The sequence below is a fragment of the Acartia tonsa genome, chromosome 9 (genome assembly GCF_053477335.1).
Source record: "Acartia tonsa isolate MP-2025a chromosome 9, ASM5347733v1, whole genome shotgun sequence".
NCBI lineage: Eukaryota > Metazoa > Arthropoda > Copepoda > Calanoida > Acartiidae > Acartia > Acartia tonsa.
In genome coordinates, this window is record NC_137268.1 from 39,931,783 (window position 1) to 39,954,532 (window position 22,750).

General features: G+C 33.1%; 1 protein-coding gene across 1 annotated transcript; it reads right to left on the reverse strand.

Annotated features, from left to right (window-relative positions):
* Positions 1 to 1,413: 1,413 nt before the first annotated feature.
* LOC145328905 (protein argonaute-2-like) lies at positions 1,414 to 19,819 on the reverse strand. The gene is made up of 26 exons (XM_080172849.1): positions 19,623 to 19,819; positions 19,182 to 19,312; positions 18,518 to 18,598; positions 17,253 to 17,317; positions 16,398 to 16,465; positions 16,069 to 16,148; positions 15,620 to 15,691; positions 15,035 to 15,116; positions 14,566 to 14,669; positions 14,074 to 14,204; positions 13,414 to 13,548; positions 12,663 to 12,752; positions 11,886 to 11,961; positions 10,379 to 10,491; positions 9,845 to 10,055; positions 8,838 to 9,016; positions 8,435 to 8,552; positions 7,009 to 7,127; positions 6,553 to 6,688; positions 6,206 to 6,294; positions 5,683 to 5,757; positions 5,082 to 5,195; positions 4,672 to 4,765; positions 3,926 to 4,029; positions 3,421 to 3,552; positions 1,414 to 2,607 (listed from the first exon to the last, which is right to left on the reverse strand). The coding sequence occupies exons 1-26, from the start codon at positions 19,636 to 19,638 to the stop codon at positions 2,541 to 2,543; spliced, it is 2,682 nt and encodes an 893-aa protein (XP_080028975.1). The 5' UTR covers positions 19,639 to 19,819; the 3' UTR covers positions 1,414 to 2,540.
* Between the last annotated feature and the right edge of the window lie 2,931 nt (positions 19,820 to 22,750).

Here is a 22,750-nt window from a genome sequence, read left to right on the forward strand (position 1 = left end):
AATTACAATGAGTGGTTGAAACGTTAGGGCACTCAACTCAATTAAACAACCAATCAAAATTCTATAGAAGTCCCCTATTTAGGTGAGCTAACGAATAAGAAGACGTTATAATAAAACTTTGGGGACTAGTGTAATAAACAGCTAAAATAAGCTTATTATAAATGAAACACACTGAAGGGAAATAGATTTATACAAAGGAAATTAAAGAATTAAAGATATTGAGGCTTTCAAACTTTTAAATCTTTTTTATAGTTCCTACAAAATAGTAAATAAAATTTCTTTGTAACAATAGCTAAGCAAATGGACCGTAAATTGGAATTAGTAAAATATTCTTGACAAGTTGCCTCGCCCATAGATTCTAGGGGAGGGCGACGGGGGTCAGTAAAATAGCCTAAAACCAATCAAAGCCATCTATAAAGTTTCCATTTGATTAATTCAGACTTACAGTGACCGAGATCTTTAGCCTCAGACAAAAAAATCATTCATTGTAACCTATAAAATTCCGTGTCATATTTATAACTTTTTTTAAAAAGTATTATCAACTTGAAATTGTTCCCTTCTTTGCCAAAAAGACGCACAAGAATGAAAACAGAATAAAGGAGAATATAAAGTTAAATAAGTTAACAATTATCGTCAATTTGCTATCATAGAACTCATTTATTCGTCAGTTTGTTCATTCAGTACGGGGAGGGGGGTGGATGAACATTGTTATTCTAGCCAGCTACAAGATTCCCTTTATAAGAGTACATGATAATCTGGTAATAATAAATCCATTACCTTAAAATACTAAAAAGACGCACAAGAAAAAAAAACTTTTTAATACAATTATATTGACAATGAATGAACACTTTGAAATTAAGAAGTATTTGTATAAAAGTGGATGTTTAATGTGAACATTTGGTCACGAAATAACCATTGATACATTTACAATTCATTCAATTAAAAAGCGTGTGAAAAGTTTAAATAAGAAAACTAGACTGAATATTTAGTTCGGCTTCTTAAGATAGCCAAACTATAGGTAGCTTTGCCATAAAATATTATACCAGATTTTTAAAAAATCATTATCGTTATTAACAGTCAAAGTTTTAACTATACTATTTTATAAAGAAGCTTTTTTTTATCTGTAGATAAGTATCTCGCTACTGACATGTCCGAAGATAGTATTTGTAAATTAAATCTGGGTATGGTTTTGAGCTATTTTTATGCCCTCCATATTTCCATCAAATAAAGTGTCCTAGATTCAAAGGGCGCAGCCGCTTGTATATTTTAAACTAATAGATAAAGTATACGTTTGGAGCTTATTTAATGGTCAGTTCGTTCATCCAGTAGGATTAGAGGGAATAGGGTAAAGAAGTGGTGTAAGAAGTATTGTGTTAGCCAGCTGTAAGTGCTACTTTATTACAGTACATAAACCTAATGCAACATCCATATGAAATATATCGATTATTAGACTTAATAAATAAAAAGATAAAGAATTATTGAGTAGCTTTAATAATAATAAAAAATTTTAATACAATCAAAATAATTTATTTCACAAATAGAAGCACCAGTAATAGAATTCACAATATAAAGCAATTAATAAGTAAAGTAAACAACTAATCATAAAAGAATTTTAAAATAAAATAGTTTTGTTTATATAAGTTATTTAGACAATCAAAAAAATTTTTATTAAAGAAAATATTTCATAAATCTTATTCTTCATTTCCTTATTATTTGGAAATTATTAAAATTAATAAGGCTTACTCATTCTAATTTTGATGAAAAGCAATAAAAAAGTAAAGTACAAAATTTATATAAGTAAAAAAACATTTCTATTATATAAGCTGGATTTAATAAGCTATTTAGACAATCAAATATTTTTTATTGGGGAAAATACATCAAAAATCTTCTTATTTCATATTATTTAGGTCTTATTGGAAATTAATTTGGCTTACTCATTCTACTTAAATATTAATATGAAAATATAAATAAAGTATACAAAAATAATGTTTATTTGGTTCCTGTAAAATAATTGATAAAATAGCTACAATTATAAAGATGAATATATAATTGTATAATTGTATGTAAAGGGACAATAAAATAAAAAAATGTTCTAACCAGGGCTTGGCAGCCGTGATTAAGCCTAAAATTTAAAAAATTTATGCTTAGACTTCTAGCTGATTTTTTTTAAATTGTAAAAGGCTTATTTTCTTAGGCCTACCAGCGGCTGCCGAGCCCTGATTCTAAACCAGCATTAGTTACAATGAAATAGAGATAACTAAAGGAAAAAATATTTTTGTTGTACTTCTAGGCTTGTACTTATCACAACGTAGAGTTAAAAATGTACTTAAGCAAAGTACATAACAGTCTTGTGTTAGATAAACTTGTACTTAAGCAAAGTACATAACAGTCTTGTACTGCTTAAGCAAGTACATAATAGTATTGCTGTACAGATAGACTTGTACTTAAGCAAAGTACATAACAGTCTTGCTGTACAGATAGTCTTTTTGTACTTAAGCAAAGTACATAGCAGACTTGCTGTACATATAGGCTTGATGTACTTAAGCAAAGTACATAACAGTCTTGCTGTACTGATGGACTTGTACTGCCTTCTCAATGCTCATAAACCTGAACAAAGAATACTATTTAGTATTTATATGGTTACTTTTTATTGGTGCTTTATAAATTTGAGATAAGGTAATCAAGTTATTACATCGCTGAAGGAAATACATTAACTAGAATTAAGACAGACAGACATAGCATGTTTCAGAGATTATTCGAACTAGTATGATTTAATTTACACAAAATCTTTATAGTTATACAGCGGATGCACGCCTAGCTTTAACGAATGGGTACCAAATGACTAAATAAAATAGCCTAAAAACCATCCTAGAATCTAGTCTAAGATACCCCAAATTAGAGAATTAAATAGGCTTTGCAAGATCTTAAAGACAAAAAAAAACCTTCCTGCTTTATATAAATGGAGATTTCTAATCTTAATTTGTCAGTGGGGTAAACAGTAAGCTATAAAAATTGAAAAGAATTTTAATGAATAAAATAGATTTGAAATCTGCATAAAATTTTAAGGATTTTTTATAAAATTCGTTTTTTATATAATTCATTATTTAAAAGCGCAAATCCAATTTAAGTTAATAAATTTTGACCAATAGGATAGGTGGATTGGAAACTACCTGCGCTCTAATTGGTTGAATGATGTACGTCACTTAAGCTTCTCCAATCAGGGCGCAGATAGTTTTCAATCGACCAATCAAAGATGTCAAAATCATTTAATTTAATTTGTATTTGCGCTTATAGATAGAGAATTACACAAAAAACGAATTTTATAAAAATTCCTTAAAATTTTATGCAGATTTCAAATCTATTATATTCATTAAAATTCCTTCCAATTTTTATAGCTTAGTAAACAGTAAATGATCTGACCTGGTATCATCACAGTTCTCGAAGGTGTTAGTATCAATATCATGTTCCTTGTCAATGATATGATATCTGGCCCTGATGGCCACAAGGTGCGCGTAGTAGGCGGGTGCTGGGATTGATACACTTCGGGTACATCTTAATTGAAAAAAACAAGGATAAGAACATTCATCAATACAACATCATAACTTAATTACATGAAACTAATTGATGCATAAACATAAGTCCTATGGATAATAGAGGCATTTTCTACAGGATCTTTTTCTGTGAGTACCGAAGGATCTCACTAACCGCTGAATCGATATAGATCTCCTTTACAATATATTTCTCATAAGTTATGGGAAAGTTTTTAACTAATTTTGGGGATGGTTCCGCCACCCTTCCTAGAAGAATCACCAATAAATACCAAAAATATTTTTAATCGTCGCTGAAAGACTAATTGACTTCCCATCCTTATGAAAAAAAAACTACAATTGAAACTTGAGGGAGGGGAAGTGAAAACCTGACATACCTGGCATAGGTATGACAAAGCTGATAGGTGAGAGTCTGCAGCTCATCAGCGGTCAAACTGTTATCATCCCATAGGCATCTGTAGTACGAGGGACGGCTGGTACCCTACAATTAAGGATTGTCAGTAATAATCAGAGATGGGTCCTATTTAAAAACAATCTGAAACAAGTACAATTATCAATTATCCAAAAGTTCTGATGTGGACAAATAAATAGTTTTTCTCGTATTTATTCGAATCCGGTGGATAGGAACCGGTTCTCATCCATACAAAAAAACTATGTCTAGCATCGTATTATATCCAGCTTTCTACGAATATAGAAATGTACAATCATAAGATTAAAACGATGCGAGAAATAACTATGCCAACACTGTAAAGTCAAAGACAAGTTTACTTACGTCAGAACCTACCATAGTGCGTACAAACTATCTAAATAATGTGATTCAATATTAAAATAGGATATAGAATCATCTTTAAAAAATAAAAATAATATTTATCTAAGTTTAAATGTTTGAAATCTAAGGTTAAAACGAAATAAATGTTAGATAGACTTCCATGAGGGGGAAAAAACCACTCTCAAACTTTAAAAAAAAAACCTCAATCAACCCAGCCTTAAATTTTTCATTAATTTCTAAATTCTCCCCTCCCCCTCAAACCTTTTGAACATAATGTTACCCCCTTCAAAAGACAAATCTTGGACGTCAAAGATTATTAGATTGTGTCTAAGATTTTGGATAGAAAATTTTTACCTGGATGCCTTGATGGCTACACAGGTAGAAGTCATTCTCTGTAGGATGGGTGATGTTGGAATCAACTGTAGTTCCAGCAGGCACGTTCCCAGATCTAAATAGTTTAATTATTATTTTTTTGACAATATGAAGGAAAGGGAGGGGGTGGACATTGGACATTGCATTTGTACTCAAAGCTTTGTACTTTATCGGTAATACAAAAATTTTAATTAGAACATGTTAGTAATTTTCATCTACATAAGGGGATATTTTGTTTATCATTAGGGATGTATATAAATTTTACGCCCCCTATTATCTTTTCCCATAAAATCACTGCAAAAAATATACTGAAGGTAAAGTTCCACATTATTAGAGTAAATAAAAATCTGGTGTAAGGTCCATGTGACTATAAATTTATTATGACAACTTACCTTCCAGATTGATCTCTCTGATCTGCACAGAACAGCCTGGTGTGGTGCCGTTTCTGGACAACTATGAAGGTGATACCAGGACGGTATCCCTCCTCCAGCTCCATACAGGATTTCCTACAATGGATATAATATACTTGGATAAAATGACAGGGGAAATTTTGTCGACAATTTAGATTATTATAATGGAACTCATTTATTGGACAGTTCGTTCATCCAGCAGGAGGGGAGGGGATAGGTTAAATGGGATGTATAGCTATTTTAGCCACCTGCGAGCATCATGAAAAGCTGGTGCAACTTCCAAGTAATATTATATCGTTTGCTACTGAATAGTGAAGCTGCTCTGTAATTATACTTCTCTGTCTGTAAAAAAAAAAAGGAATTGGGGAAACTTTAATTTCTCGGCAAATGTTAAAGATAAATAGGCGGCTGAAAAGGTTAGTGTATCCCTTAATAAATGAGCGTCCAAAATTAAATTTACTAAGTCCATCAGTATTTCAGTCATAAAAAGACCAATACATATTTTACTTAATGAGAATTTGTGATTGTTAAATTGGAAAATTATTTATGTGTATTTATTGTACATATATAAAATGTATCTAACCTGATAGCCAGAAGTTCATGTTGCAGGACAGTATTGAATTGTCCTTCAGATACTCCATCACGATACAGAATTATCCTTAATATTAAATTAAGACCTTTTTAACATGATATGAATTTCAGTAAAATAGCTATTTTTTAGGAAAGCTTTTGTCGATTTCATACCTAAGAATTAAATTGCATTAACTCGGGGTTGGACAATGCATGTGATGATATTGTTAAAACTAGCACAAAACTTAAATATTAATAAGTATAATATTTTTTTAATTATAAATATAATATTTACTTCAAATTTGTAGTAAGTATTGTCACAAAGGGATCTCAAGGTATAAGACAATGGTCGATAAAACATCCTCAATGATGCAACCCATAATTACCTCTTATGTAGATTAAAATCAGGGGTTGACACTCAACTTAATGAACCAACCAATAAAAATTCAATTAAAGCTACCAAAGCCAACGAATAAGAAAACGTTGTGACCTTATTTAATAAACAGACCAATGTCGCCTTCCTCCATGATAATCACCTGTGAGGTTTGAAACCAGTTCTTCTGTAGAAGCTGACTAATGATTCCTTCACCATAGAAGTCAGGCTGTTGATCACATCTTTTCTTGCCTAATAATTACACTTCTCAATTAAAGAAATATGTAGTTACAAAAATATCTTAAAATAGATATAGAATATACATGGATATAATGAAAAGGGGAAAAGTTGTCGTCAATCTAGATTACCAACATGGATATTATTCATTGGTCAGTTAGTTCATCCAGTAGGAGGTTATATATGTAGAAAGGGAGTTGGATTGGAGGATCGTTATTTTAGCCCGCTGCGAGTTTTATTTTATAGGAGAACATGAAAATCTAGTAATATTACCTGTTGAATTCTGACAACAGCACTGTAGGCACTAGGATGACCATCTACAGAGGCCACCAGGGCAGCTATGCTTGGCTTCTTGTTGTCCCCAGCTGGGGGGTGGGTCACTGTCGCCCCCATGAAAATCACAGGCTCTCTAAAATAAATTAAATTGTTTCTAATAAAACCTTTATAGGACTATTTTTCGTAAAGATTCTTTCTGCATTATTGCTCTAGTCCCCAAAGTTTTGCAATATATATTTATGATTTGTTGGCCTAATAACTTTTGGGACTTTTACTGAATTTCGATTGTTTAGTTTTATTAAGTTGCGTGTTCAAACGTTTCAACTACTAATTTTAATTTAAAGGAAGGTTAAATTTGTGTGTATTGGGGATGTACATCAATTTATTGGCCATTGTCTTATCCCTTTAGATCCCTGCTAATAATAATATAGTAGAATAAATCCTGTAGTTTACCTGAAAATCTTGGGTCTATTTTCTGGAACCAGAATAGTGTTGATGCCTCCGAGCTTGGCATTGATCTTCAGGCACAGGTTGGATAACATCTGAGCTGTCGTCCTTGTCACATTCTTGGACTAAAATAGTTTTTTTCTATCATAAATCATTCTTTCTCTAAATTGTTTTATATTGTTATTGACAATAATCTGTAATACAAATATTAGAAAAATGCCTGTCCAAAGTTTCAATACCTCGTTAACCGTTGAACCAATTAGGCGAGCTTTTCAGAGAATATACATATAGGTTCTAATCTAAGGTTTTAATCTATTTTTCTGGGTGGTGTTTAATAACCCCACACTTTTTTTCACCTTAAGGCTAGTATGATTTACACGTGTATATAAGTCTTTTAAATTTATCCAGACGAAAAAAGGTTCCCACAACTTTAGCCAGGTAGTTGTCTATGTTATACATCCATCGTTATACATACAGGGTGGGGCAAATAAGACCGGACAAACTTTAAACGGCCATAGCGCCAAAACTACTTGACCAATCAGCACGTTTTACCACACTATAAAAAGCTTAGGTAATGACCTTTAAGCACAAAAAAATCTTTGGACAACGAGCTAGCCGCGCATATGTTTAAAAAGGCAGATTCCAAATGCGCCAGTGGTTTAATCTGGATTCTCGACTAGGGCCCACTAAATCTGACCTCAGCCCATCTGTAGGTGAGGTAGAGTTATGCAACCTTCTGGGGATACTGTTAGATACATAAGTAAGACACTAGAAAAGACTAGAGCTCTATCAGAAATGGCTTGGCCGTAGTACTCCAGCAAAGTGAAACGGGGCAGATTTTGACATGGGTTGCATTGACAACCCTAGCTAAAACGTCATGCCATTTTCGAAAAGGTAAAGAACGCCGTTCTAGCTCAACTGTGGTCCAAATAAGAGCCTCCGTGTCTAAGGGTAGCTTGAAAGTTGGGCGAATTTGGATCCTGCGGTTACTCACGTTCCTAAGGAAATATGGCCTCCCAGCAGCCTGATCTTAATTTAATGGACTTTTGGGCCTGTGGCTACTTTGAAGCATGCCCCAATAGACGTGCCCATACCACAAAGACCTTCCTCATTGCCACAATCAAGGAGAACTACGCCAGCTTGGACAGGTACATTTTGACCTGGACCTGCCGGCGGTTGAGGAGGCGGGTAGTGGCGGTGATTAAGGCTGGTGGCGATTTTATTGAATAATCTTATAGTCATATACCTATTTTCCTTGCCAGTTTTTAAAATTCAATAAAATCTTTAAAATTGACGATTTTATGTTTATTTGTTAAGAAGTTAGAATTTGTCCGGTCTTATTTGCCCCACCCTGTATATTGAAATACTATACGGGCATATTATACATATATTGAAATACTATAAATAAGTTATAATGAGTGTAATGAATAACCTTGATGCACTGAGTAGCAATGCCTAGGACACTGTCACCCATCCTCTTGACCTCCGCATAGACTGGAGTCTTGCCTGGTAGCACCACTATAATCAACTGAAGGTCCTTGTACTCATTCCTGAAAAATAATGTTATTAAATCCTCTATAGAAGTAACAATTTTCTGTCTGTGTGTCTGTCAGTATCCGTCAAGATCTGCTGAACTGATGTGGTTCTCCTTGATAGCAATAGCAAGATTTCAACATTAAAAATAGAATGATATTCATCAATTTATCAATTGTCAATCAAGATCCATGAATTAAAAGATTTATAGGCTTAAGTAACATCAATTTGAAGCTAAACTATCCACCCATCTAATATTCATCTCTATAAATCCATTCTATATTTATCTTTTTATGTCTTACTTGAGATAGTTGAACATAGGCTGGACATTAGTAGCATCATGAATATATTTACAGAAGCATGGTTCTCTCAGGATGCGCATGCCAAGGTCAGATGAGATTTGAGTCAGCCGGTCAACAAAGTTCTTCAGGTCCTGGGGCTTCACCGACTGCTGCGGAGTAAAACAGGCTATAGCCCAATCCTTAAAAACAGAGCACTTAATACAGAAATAAAATTTGTTAACAAAATTCTATTATACTTAATACACATAAAAAGTATGAGAGGGTGAAGTGAAAAAAAGAATCGTAAGATTAAATAAAAAACCGTATTAAAAAATCTATTTGTCTTTCATAGCATGGCCGTTAGTCCGAAGGACAGAGTAAGTTGAAAAAAATACGCAGTATATCTTAGATAGCAGCAGAGTCTATCACATTACATCAATAGCGTTATGCACGGACTGAAAGACTGACTGACTAAAGACGGACGGACATCAAATATGTAAATTTATAGCTTCGCTACCATAAAGAATGAATGGAAAATATAAATATTCATAACTACATTACAGACGAGACAATCAACCAACAGACAAATTAATTTACTTTTTTAGTTCCTTATTAATACACTAGCGACTACGTCCCCTTATCTAGGGGATTTGTATTTGTAGGGGCAGAGGGAGCTAGAAAAAAACTATCCCCTGTCATAAATTTGAAAATAAAATAGCCTAAAACCACCACAGGACCAATGTCAAGATTTCCTAAAATAAAAGAGAACCCATTCTGATCAGTCGTTAATAAGAGCTTAAGATACAGACAAAAAATCCTCATTAAAACAATCTTCTTGTATGTTAGCTCATACAATTTTAATTTACACACAAACTAATCAAATGTATAGAGTGGAGCTTGATAGCCCTAGTGGCTAAACAAGAGTGTCTCAGCCTACTCCATGACTACTTAGGCCTAAACCCCAAGAAACTATGGCTAATCAATCAATCAAGTAAGAGCCCTGATAATATTTAATAGTTTATGTATACCTTTATAGTCATCCCTTGGAAGAACTGCTTTCCCCTCATATCCCACACCCCCTGGGAGGGGATGGTGAACGTCCTAGAGTTCCTAGCCCCGTACTCCAGCTTGGGAGGGTTAAGGACACGCCCCTGGGTTTCCATCATGCGGGTGGACACCTCCAGGCCAAATTCTTTGATAAAGGGATCGTTATTGAAGTCTGCCTTCTGAATCAGATTCCTAAAATATATTTACTATCAAAAATGTTTTTGGTAATTTCTCTAAGCCTTTTAACAAGGATGGCATCAAAAAGTATGACAGACAAAACAATGCACATAGGAATCTGCACTGAAAATTTCCCACAGCAAACTGACAGACATAGTGAATTATAGAGTAACTTTCTAACTGCATTCTAATTAGAAATTTTAATTTTATCAAAAAATTACCACACGAAATGGGGCAATAATTTGTTGCTATTAAAAAAATTCAATTAAATTGTCTGACTGGCTATATAAAGTTTATTGTGTTTTTTCTTTCGGTATAAATGCTCCTATTTTATTTACCTGATTTCTCTTTCTCTGTCAGGAGCAGACCTAGCCGTAGCTTTGATCATAGTGGATGTCTGCATGTCTGTAAGCTTCTTCAGGCACCGTTGTCCTGGCACTATACGACATACCTAGATTCAAAATTAAATATTTCTTTACTGTAATAAGATAATCTTCCAAAAATTACCCTAAGCCAATAATATCATTTGGAATTTAATTTCCAGTATGATTTAATACCTAATATCCGCTGGATTAAAATCGATTCTCAGTCATATTGAAAAATCATGTATAGCATCGTATATTTTCCACAAATATTAACATAAAAATAATAGATTCTAGTTTTACTTTTGTTAGCCGGGACTTCGGTTTTACGAGGTTAACAGGCAAAGCCTTATTTTAAGATTCCTTCTTTATAAATCCAAGTAATTTTAGCCAATTTAGAGGCTACTGACTAAGATTTATTCTACACTATAGACTTTCTCATTGCTCTTTATGGGTTTACTAGCGGCTTCGCCCCTAGCCTCTAGGGGCTTCGCCCTATATAGTTTTGGGAAGTCAACCCTCCTTAATAGAAATATTCAAAAAATTATTCTTTGTTTAATTACTCTGTGGTAAAATTAAACCCAGGTTGTGCGCTTTATGCACAAAAATTTTAATTTGTACAAATTAAACCCAGGTTGTTTGCCATATACACAAAAATTTCAATTCGTAAAAATTAGACCTAGGTTGTTCGCATACACAAAAAATTAAAATTTAAAAAAAAATATTTAGATTTTTTTTTCGGGGGGGGGGGGGATTCATGGGGGCTTCACCCCATGTTGCAGTGGGGTTCCCCCACCCCAATTACTGGTTTTTGTTTAAAAAAAATTTTAAAAAAAAAATTTTAAAAAAAATTTTGGAAGTGGGGATTTTTTTATTTTTGGGGGGGTTGGGGTGTTCCACCCCCCAAGAAAATAGCTTAAAACCACCAGAGGACCAGTAGGTATATTCCCAGAAGGGTAGAGCCCAATTTGATCAGCAGTTACTGAGATTTTACAAAAAATGTAAAAAAAAAAATTGGGGGGGTTGGATTTTTTTTATTTTTGGGGGGGTTTGGGGTGTCCCACCCCCCAAGAAAATAGCCTACAACCACCACAGGACCAGTAGGTATATTCCCTGAAGAGTAGAATCCGATCGGTTCAGTGGTTACCGAGATATTAAGGGACAGACAGACAGACGGACAGACGGACAGACGGTCAGACGGACAGACATCAAGCTACTTTGTATTATAGATAATTATATTTGAAAGTAATGGATTTAGGATATAAATGGATATATTGACATTGAAAATTTGTGTCAATTTAGCTTGCTAATTTAGACCTTATTTATTGGTCAGATCGTTCATCCAGTAGTAAGGAAGGGGGTGATTTAATGGGGGCATCATTTCTTTGGCCAGTTGCTAGTATCTTTATCAGAGTACATGAAAATTTGGTGCAACATCCAAGTAGTAATATATCGATTTAGATACTAAAAAGGTAAAACTGACCTCCATAGGAAGATAGGTATGCTTGTGTTCTTGTCCAACTTGGAGACAGGGCAATCCTGGATACTTTAATCTCATCCTACAGATAAAAAGTAATGCAAATAATTAAATTAAGGAAGATTTAGGGGAGTCTCCTGGAATCGTTTTAGGCCTTTTTATTTTTAGAGTTATATTTTTTTCCTTCCATATCCTTTCAAATGCAGAGCCCCAAGATATTAAAAATTGTCAAAAAAAATAGAATTTAGGATGTAACCAATCGCGTGCGTAAGAGGTTTGTAGATAGTTGATTTTAAAATTTGATAGGACAGCCTTCCTCTTTCTAATTCCCCTTAAGGTTAAGACCCCCCTTGGCAAAACCGCATTTATCAATCAGTCATACATTTGATTATGCAAATATTTTCGCATTGTCATCTGAAAAGAGCAAACATGCTTACAAAAATTTGTAATGTCTAAAATCAATTCATATTTTGTTTGTGAGTTAACCATTTACAAATATACAGGGGCGTCCAAGCTTTTTTATTTGGGGGGGGGGGGTAAAATTTTGAAAATAAATTTGGAGGTTAAGGGGGGGGGTAATCTTTATTTCATAGAGGTATTTTTTTTATTTGGGGGGGGGGGTAAAAATTTAAAATCAAAAATTTTTGGGGGGTTAATTACCCCACTACCCCCCCCCCCTTGGACATCTATGCAAATATATGTACCTATACTTGTCCATGAAGAACTTGGCAACTATGCACTCCCCTTGGCACACACCCTGTAACCATTTACAAATATATGTACCTATACTTGTCCATGAAGAACTTGGCCACTGTGCACTCGACTGTCTGCCCATTCTCCAGCTGTAAGGGGAAGCACTGCAGCTGAGCAGACCTGCAAGAGTTATTTATCGCATCATATCAAAGACAGCTTTCCGCGGATATTAAAATAAAAATTATGATATAAAAATTGAAAGAACAAACTAACAAAACCGGTATAAATTTTATATTATTTTTTTCAATTTTTGTGAAATTTGTCTGTTATAAAATGCTATACATCTTCTGTAAGGCTGAGGATCGGTTATAATCCTACGGAAGCAATGCTCGAATAGTTATTTCTCGCATCGTATTATAAACGGCTTTCCGCGGAATAGAATATCAATTATGATATTAAAACCAGTTTTTTTAGCCGGTGCCTTTTTAGATTCGTAGAAAGCTGGATATAATTCGATGCTATACATAGTTTTTTCGTATGGATGAGAACAGGTTCCTATCCACTGGATTCAAAGGAATACGAGAAAGAAATTTATAAAATAATCATGATTGTTTTGTTAGAGTCAAGCTTACATTAAAAATTAATCATTAACATATTTCTTAAATGATATTTACATGATAAATGTAAGAAAATACCTAAGTTTTTAAAATTTGAAGAATATAAAATGGGCAAAAATTTTGAGAGGTCTAAGTATACTTTCAATCTATTTAATCTAATAGCAGCGTACATCATATCTTATTCAGTAATACAGATACTACACAATAAAAATCTAGATAATTACCTTCTAGTAAGATTGCATACTCTATACTTCCTAGGAATCTGTGAATGGGTGATTTCAATCTTCAAACCTTTTAACTCCTTAGACAATCTGGCTCTTTGGGTATCATTCAGCTGAATACTTTCACTGTCAATGTTTCTATAATAAATGCAAAATTATGGATGTATAATCAAGACCCTGCCCAAGTGATGGAGACCCTTTTCGTCTGCTAGCAAATTGGTTTCTGTTCTTAGGTATGGACTCAGCTGTGTTTATATTTCAGACACTATTAGCTGGTTTTAAAGACCCAATTCAAAATCAGGACAAGGTCTATTATTCACATCTTTACTTGCGTATACAATGAAAAAGCCCAAATTGTGTTCAAATTTTGTCAAAAATGATTCATGTGACGTAAAAAAAATGAGGGAGATGAGAGGAGAAGTGTGAAAGAAAACGCCTAAGAAAAAGTTGGATAATCCTCATTTTTATTACGTCACATGGATCATTTTTGACAAAATTTTAATACAATTTTGGCTTTGTCGTATACAACATGGACATCAATTATTGAACACTTCGTACATTCAGTAAGAGGGCAGGGAATAGGGTGAAAAGGGTGAATGGGGGACAGCTACGAGTGTCACATGAAAATATGGTGCAACATCCAAGTAATAATATATCCATTACCTCAAATCGAGCAGCTCGGCCATGAAGTCGATGACTGGCTGTGCCTTATAGAAGGCAGTGGCAGACACATCTATATTAAGGGTCATCTTCCAGTGGGACGGGCGCACAGATTGATGGAATCCAAACCATACCTGAATGATTAAACGTATAACTACAGATGTATAACCTAGACAAGTACATAGCCCAAGTGGAGGAGACCTTTTTCATCTGCTAGCAAATTGCTTTCTGCTATTTTTTAGCGACTTGGCTGTGTTTATATTTCCGACTAGCATTCAGTACATAATTTACTTATTCTGTTGGTCATTCTTTAAAAAACATAAATACTAGTTTGTAAAGGTTTCGTACTTTTCTATGAAATATCCTATACTTTCTTATTGATTTTTATAAGAACTGAACATATGCACTATAACCCAGCTTCGCCGTTTGTTTATTCATTTTTTGGTGTTTCGCTACTTAAGTATTGTCATTCTTGTGTTAAATCTAAATTCCTACCTCTCTACCACCTCCCAGAGGGTGATAGTAGTTGGTTGGAGGGGAGAAGAAAGATCGTCCAACTGGAGTGTACATCATACTCGGTAGATGGCGCAATACAACATCTAAATATTTACTTAGAATCTATTTTGTCAGCCACTGAACCCATTGAAACCACCTTTAAATATGTAGGTTTATAACCCTTAAAATTAGATTACTTTACCACCCACCCAGGCGCCTGTCAGCATAAAACTTGTTGTGTACAGTAACTAAAGGAAAGTAGATAGTAGATGAGAGGGGGGGGGGAAGCGTTCCTGGACACATGGAAAGGTGTAATATAAATCCTTATTAAATATAATATGAAAAATCTACCTTTATCAGCAAATACATAATAGATAAAAAAAATTATATCTTGGTTTAATCTTAAGGAATCATTTATTGAAAAACTTATTGATAAAAATGGATTCGAACAAATTTCAAATAATATTACCTATGGCAAAAGAGGCGTCCTCAGGAACATCCCTGGCGCGTCCTTCAATACTTGACAGCAAATCATACAGAGATATCTTGTGCTAAAAATATATTTTAGGAGTTTCAATTATTCTGTTATAATAGTAACAGGATGTTTGTGTGTGTGTGAGTGTTTGTAGCTGATCTAGACCAATACGGTTCTCCTTTACAGTGAAGCTTCTCATATGCCAGGGAATCATTTTTTTTACTTTTCTTTATTCAGATGAAAATTGAGGATCGCAACCCCCGAAATCATAAGTGCCCCTGGAGAACATACTACATAAAAGATGTATATGTATGTTAGTGCTTCCAAATGTGACTTAATATCTCAAAAGCCGATCTACTTGTGCGCTAAGGCAGATTTTATTTAAGTTTCTTGTCTAGGAGATATCCTATCATATATTTCTGAAGCTTAAGATTTTGTTGACTGCGTTCTTCTTTCTAGGAAAGCTTCATAAAGGTCCCAGTGTGGTTTTAGACTTATTTTCTCCTTCCTAATTACACTCTTTAAATACAGGGCCCCTAAATGCTGGGAGCACATCAGCTGGTATAAGATTTTAAGTACCTCAAACTTGATATCAACAGTGAACAGTCTTTCTCTGCCATCCGGGCCTGCTAAGGTTACTTCCAGAGATACCTGTATGTATACAATCAAATAAATCAAATTTGTATGATATAAGGATATGATCTAATAAGCCTAAATTGGATATTTGTCACCTATCCTTGCCATCCTACAGCATCCTTTTAATTAGATTAGAGTAGGCCGAGGGTAAAAAATGAAAAATACACTCTTACTTTCTTGATCAAAGAACTTTGTTAAAAGACAAAATTGATTTATTCATAGTAGTGTAGCTTAAGATTTCACTTTTAAAAGCTTATATAGATATAGGTGGTTTTAGGCTAATCTAATGTTTAGATTTATGTTTTAAGTGTGAATTTAAACAATTTTTTCTCTAATTTCCTACTACCTCAACTAATATTACGCTCCGAAATATGTTAATTATTTTGTATTACCTTTTCGTTATCAGTGACACTAGGTAATGGTTCCATTGTATATAGGCTGTCTCTACCATCATACACAGGCAGAATTGGACCTAAGAAGAAAAGTTTAATCTTTACATTCAACTTTTTAATAATAGTTAAATTTATCGAGTCAAAAAATTTAATAATTCGTTGGCTCAAAAAACTTTGGGTACTTTGTTCCAATAAGGTTAGAATTAGAAACATATTAACCAATAAGAAGTCATAACATTGTTAAATATGCTATTAAAGTGTATCAAATTATCATCCATTGTCTTATCCTTTAAGATCCATGCATTTTATGCTGTTTAAAATTTGTTTACCTGCCGAATTGCGCCATATTGGTGTATAGGCATCAACCATAGTTTTCACTATCTCTCTATTTACACGCCTAAACAAAATATAATGGATATATTATTACTTGGATATTGCGTCATATTGGGGAATAGGCATCAATCATAGTTTTCACTATCTCTCTATTTACACGCCTAAACAAAATATAATGGATATATTATTACTTGGATATTGCGCCATATTGGGGTATAGGCATCAACCATAGTTTTCACTATCTCTATTTACACGCCTAAACAAATTATGTTTTACTGAACATCATATATGATTGTTGAAATATGTCGTTGAAATGTGTCATTAAAACGAACTCGTTAAGATACCGAAATAATTGCCTGAAGAAAAACTTATATAATAGAATATGTAAACTTCGCTTTTATGCATAGTGGCATTTTTGTTTTATTATATTTAAAAATATTGTTTGTAGAATAATTGTAAATAAATGTTTATATGAATTGACGCACATAAATTTTATGTAAATTTATTTTTAATTTGTTTTTTTTAAGAGTATAAAATGAACATTAACTAGATTGTGTTAGTGTGTCCATTACTTGAAAAAATATTAGGTGGTGGAGGGGGGAGTCGCAAATGCTCCCCCCCCCCCCTCCTCCAATTTCAATTTTAGTTTTGAAAGGAAAAGGAATAAAATTTGGGGACCGGGGGGTTATTTTTTTACTACGGGCGATTTCTCTTGAAAGTGTGGTTGTACCCTGCCCCAAAACAGGGCCTATAAGAATCTACATTAACGAAGAACCATATCAGTTCAGCGGTTAGAGAGATCTTCGGTACACACAGACAGACATCCTGTATCTTAAATATAAGCATTGTACCTGGGACAACCAGAGGGTGTAAAGGACAGCTTGTATTGATAAATATATCCAGGTCGAACTGATACCTGAAAAACAATATATGTAATTTTTATAACAAGTAAAACATGATTAATAATGTAAGAGTAATTACATAAATTTAAAATGATGGATATTCAAATAGTTTTATTAGTAGAGGAGCTCAGGTATCTAAAGATAAGACAAAGGCCGAAATATTGGTGTGTAATGTGGATCTCCAACAAAATTACCCTTCTCGATATTATACAGTTAGTTATTGAAGCGTTTAGATGCTTGGCTTAATGAACCAACCAATCAAATTCAATAAAAGTTCTTACAAGTTGTAACTAGAGAAATAAACAGCTCAATGTCTCCTTCCTCTCTGAGAACAGCTACTCTTTAACTTACTCTTTATCATACTATGTTTTCAAATCTTTGTATTTTGTCAAAACATTTTCTATTGTTTAAATTTTTTCTTGCACAATATATTACTATCAGTTAAAATCCAAATTAGCTTTAAGCTTTAAAGCAGCTTTAAGCTTTAAAGCAGCTTTAAGCTTTAAAGCAGCTTTAAGCTTTAAAGCAGCTTTAGAAATAACTAAAGTAGATAAAATACAGAACCTAAGTTTTATAGAATACTTTGTGCAAGCTATACTTGTTTATTAATGTGTACAAGTGAACTGAACAAATTCTGGGAACCAGGAAATATGTCACAAAAATATATTACAAAGAACAAAACAACTGTATAACTAGGTTAAATTCATTCGTCATTTTATCTTAGTCGATGACGTATTTCAAATAGACTTTTAAACGACTTTAATATAGGGGACTCTTTTGGAAAAAAAGACAAATTTATATTAGCACGCAAAAAAAGCTTTAATGTTAACATTTTTAACTTTTAAATTAAAATGTTAAAAGCTACGTCATCTATGGAAATGTTAGTCGTTTATAAGTAAAATTGGCACCGATCAAGTAATGTCAAACTTTTCATCTAACTTGACAATCAAAAGTTTCAAGTACTTTCCAGTATGGCTTCGAAACCAATTAATTTCCGCTGGATTAGAACCGGTTCTGAGCCATACTGAAAAAAAAAACATTTCTCGTATCGTGTTACAGACAATTTTCCATGAATAATAAGATAGTTTAGTTGGCCTAAGACTTCAGTTTCTCGGGGTCAACAAAACAAGAATTAATTTATCATTTTATTATCAGCGGAAAGATGCCTATAATACGATGCTATAAATATTTGATCCAAACTATAAACTCTTTACCTCCAAATGATTAGCTCTCAAAGCTATAGGCCTTCCTTCCTGGCCTAGAGCTGGTCTTCTAGGGGCGTGGAACATCATTGCCTGCAATAGAAAAAATAAATGTATAGATATAGATGATCCAGACAACCACCTGCCCCAAGTGGTAGAGACCCTTTTCGTCTGGTAGTAATTGGATTGCTTGGATATAGTCCATTTGGTGGCAACGCCTCTGAAAGGGCGTTTTGTCGTTTTTTCGAATTGTTACTGTAAAAATACGACGAAACGCCCCTTAAGAGGCGTTGCCACGAAATGGAATATACCTGATTGCTGTTCTTTACGAGGGACTAGGCTGTGTCTAAATTCCCAACGCTATTAGCAGAGTTCAAATAACCAATACAAAATCGGGAAGGGGTCTCCGCCCTGTGGGCAGAGTTAAATATAGCATCACAAAGTAGCATAATTTCTGTTTAGAAAAAAAAAACTATAAGGCAATTTTTTTTCTATTCTCCGGCTTAAAATACTCATAATTCAACAAAAATGTAAAACACAAAATGCAGTTTTTTGATATGCAAAATAAATGTCTGGGAAAGAATGATAATCATGTTTTTTTTCAGTATGACTTAGATGTGGATCTAATAAAGTGGATATCCATCGGTTTTGAAGTTATACTGCAAAAAAATCTTACCTTATTAGGTGAGGGTGTGGTAGCAGAACTGGAGGGTGGAGAGTTACTACACTCCCTGGAGTCTGGTGGGGTTAGGTCAGGTAGATTATGAGCCACTACAGGAGGCTCCAGGCTCGTCATCGTACCTTCGTCTAAAAATTCAATATTTAAAAACACAAATTTTTTGTAAAGTATTCAGTTAATTAAGGTAACAATGTAAAAGAAAAATTATCAAATAACTTCAAAACAATTTAATAATCATGAAAATGTTGTAGTTTATTTTGAAATAATAAAATAACAAAGACATTAAGTTTAATAAATCAATGTGTACGACTTTTAAAAAACGTTTTGAATTTGAAATTTGTCATTAAAATAACCAAATTATTAAAAGTTTAATATCATAAGGTATAAAAAAAAGTATCCCAAAAATGATGTAAGTAAAATAATATAAAAAGATGTTACCAGTAATAGTATCCATATTCAGGAACACCTTTTCTCACTGGTTAGTAAAATCACAAACGGTAAAACACAAATTAAACTGATCAAAATCAATTCAAAACTAAATTAAGAATTATTAAATTAGTCATGTCCACCCGGCCATATGGGCCCCCTTAAACCCTTCCCCTTTGTTACCCGTTTATATTCTCTTCAACTGTCCCTCCCCCTATTCCGACCAATCTGACCGCTTCAATTATTTGCTGCTTCGCTTCTACATGGTGTTTTTACAATGAAGTATATTTTTTAAAGGTTTGAATGTTCTACAAGTTCTATTTTTGACGTTTCAGCGTTATGCAATTTTTGTGATTAATAAATGAATTTTTAGCGGTTGTGAATTTTATTTTTAAAAATGCAATCGACGGCGAAGTTTTTACGTAGCTAAAAACAATAGAAATAGAAGAATAGAAGCATATTCTGAACCATTTTTTCGACAAATCTAAGAAGGAACATTTCTAGCAGACAAAAGTATTGTTTACTTTCGACTCAAGCTGATGTGGATTCTTAAGAAATTATAGACTCGCTACTCGATAGTGAGGCAAAATTATTTTTGTGAAAAATCATCCAAAAGCACATTAAAAATCTACAAAAATTAAACAAAATCATATGTTAATAACCCTTTAAGATTTTATTTAATTTTTGTAAATTATTTTATTCGATTTTGGATGATTTTTCACAAAAATAATTTTGCCTCACCAGCGAGTAGCCAGCCTAACTTATTTTTTAAGAATCCACCTCGTTACTAAGCTTTCAAATTTAAACGAAATTTTTGGGTAATTAATTCTGATTCCGCAAAGCTTTCTACTAAGAAAATATACTGTTTACAGCTGTCTTTTATGTATGTATGAAATGAAAAAAAACATGCCTTCGTAGCAAAATGTGTACACAATTTCAACCAATGAGATCCAATGTAAATTCCGATGCGATTCTCCTATTGGCTCAATCAGACATTCCCTCTCTTTCTTAGTACCTTTATTCTCAAAACCTTTCATATATATGATTAAATCCTTAATTGCCCATAAATAATTTCAATTGGTTTTGTAGAGGTAAATCTTTCAATAAATAACATTGTTTCCAGTATGGCTTCGAAACCGATAAATATCCGCTGAATAAGGACCGGTTCTTAACTCAACTGAAAACTCATGTATAGCATCATATACCAAACAATTTTCCACGATTAATAAAAATAACAAAACTTGTTATTAATCTTATAATTTTTCATTTAATAAATCCGCGGAAATCTGTCTATAACACGATGCGATGAACAACTTTTACGAAATTGCTAAATTCAACATTTTTTGTGTTTTGTATTGACACTGATCCATTTTTTTGCGCGCGTAAGACAACTTGTTTGGTGTTGTGAGGTGATATGTTTGAGCAATCAGTGTTTTAATATTCTGTATGCTATTTATCTCATCAAGGTAGCTAACTGGATGTATAATATATGTGCATACAATGACAGGGGAAAAACTGTAGCTAATTTAGGTTTCTAACATAGGCATTATTTATTGGTTAGTTCGACTATCCAGTAAGAGGGAAGGAAATTGAGTAAAGGGGGTGAATGGGAGTATCGTTATTTTAGCAAGCTACAAGTACATGCTAATCTTGTTTATAAGATACTTTTAGTAATTTGATAAATTCATTAGTAGCTCTATATATAATTTGTATGTAATCAAGAATAAAATAAAATGGAAGCTATTAGCTCAAAAAACGAACATAAACACTTGTACAGTATCATAAGCAGAATATATGTATGCATATAAGTCTGAACAAAATTGCATGTAAATTTGTTGCGAAACTGATTATTTTCAAAATACTGATTTAGCAGTACAGTAAAATTAGCAGAATATATTTATGCATATAAGTCTGAACAAAATTGCAAGTAAATTTGTTGCAAAACGTCTTAAATACAGGATACTGTTTAGATCGACATATGCACATCTTTAGGACTTGCTTCACTTAAAACATTGTACTTTTTTGTTCTATGAATCAGGTTTCCAAAATTTATCTTTTATTACATGGTCATTGGGTTCTGCTTTTTAGAATAGCAATGCACTGTCGTGGTTGTCAGCTATTTGCTTAACTTCTTTTTCTGATTATTTTGTTTCTGTTTTATCGTGTAAACATTTTCCAATATTTCTACTTGAAGAAAAGCACGCAAACAGAACATTTGATTTGCTGTATTACATTTTTAGACATTTTTTGGTAGAAAAGTGATGACGGGTAAATAAATTCTGAAATATAATTGACGCAAGTGAGTACAAAATATATACGCATATTTTGGTCAATTTTGGTGTTTTAAAAAGTTTTAAAAAATCCGAGAACTCGAACAATTGTCATCAGAAAAGTTAGTTATGAAAAAGGGGGAGGCAGGTTGTGCTAAAATTCCGCAAAGGTGTGAGTTTTAAGGCTTAAAAACAGTTGTAGAACGATAATATTTACTAAATATATGTATATATATAAAAAAAATTGTTTATGGTTCTATTTAATAAGGATTACACATATTAAGTGAATATTATCGTTCTACTACTGTTTTTAAGCCTTTAAACTCACACCTTTACGAAATTTTAGCACAACCTACCTCCCTCTTTATACAATATAGTTATTGACAAATCAAGTAAATGCAAAACAAGAATGTAATTCAAAGCCTTAGTTGATAATGAATCAATTATTGAAAAATTCAAAAGAATAAGAGAGATGGGAAGTAAAAAATTAGTTTTAAAAATTGTCATCAACGGCTATTTCTATCAATTTTGTTGCCAAACTTAAATACTTTTAATTTAACCGACAAGGCCTAACATTAAAGTATAAGAATAGAGGGGGCATGTGCTATATAAAACTCTCCCCTTCAGGGCAGAAACCTTGTTCGGATTTTGTATTGGGTCTTTAAAACCAGCTAATAGCGTAAGAAATATAAACACATCCTATAACCTAAATACAAAAGAACAGAAAGCAATTTTCTAGCAGACAAAAAGGGTCTCCGCCATCTGTCTGAATTATATACCTATACATTTACATAGACTACAGAGAAGCTGCGCTACTATTCTAAAATGTAGTAGTTAAGGAAGTAAAAAATACGTAACACTAATTCTTGG

Bases quoted from the DNA above. Each gene is read 5' to 3' on its own strand.
- LOC145328905 (XM_080172849.1), bottom strand. The intron at 14,205-14,565 runs GTAGGAATTTAG...TTAATCATTCAG, and splicing joins CTCTGGGAGGTGGTAGAGAG to GTATGGTTTGGATTCCATCA. The intron at 10,056-10,378 runs GTAAATAAAATA...AATATATTTTAG, and splicing joins GACAGAGAAAGAGAAATCAG to GAATCTGATTCAGAAGGCAG.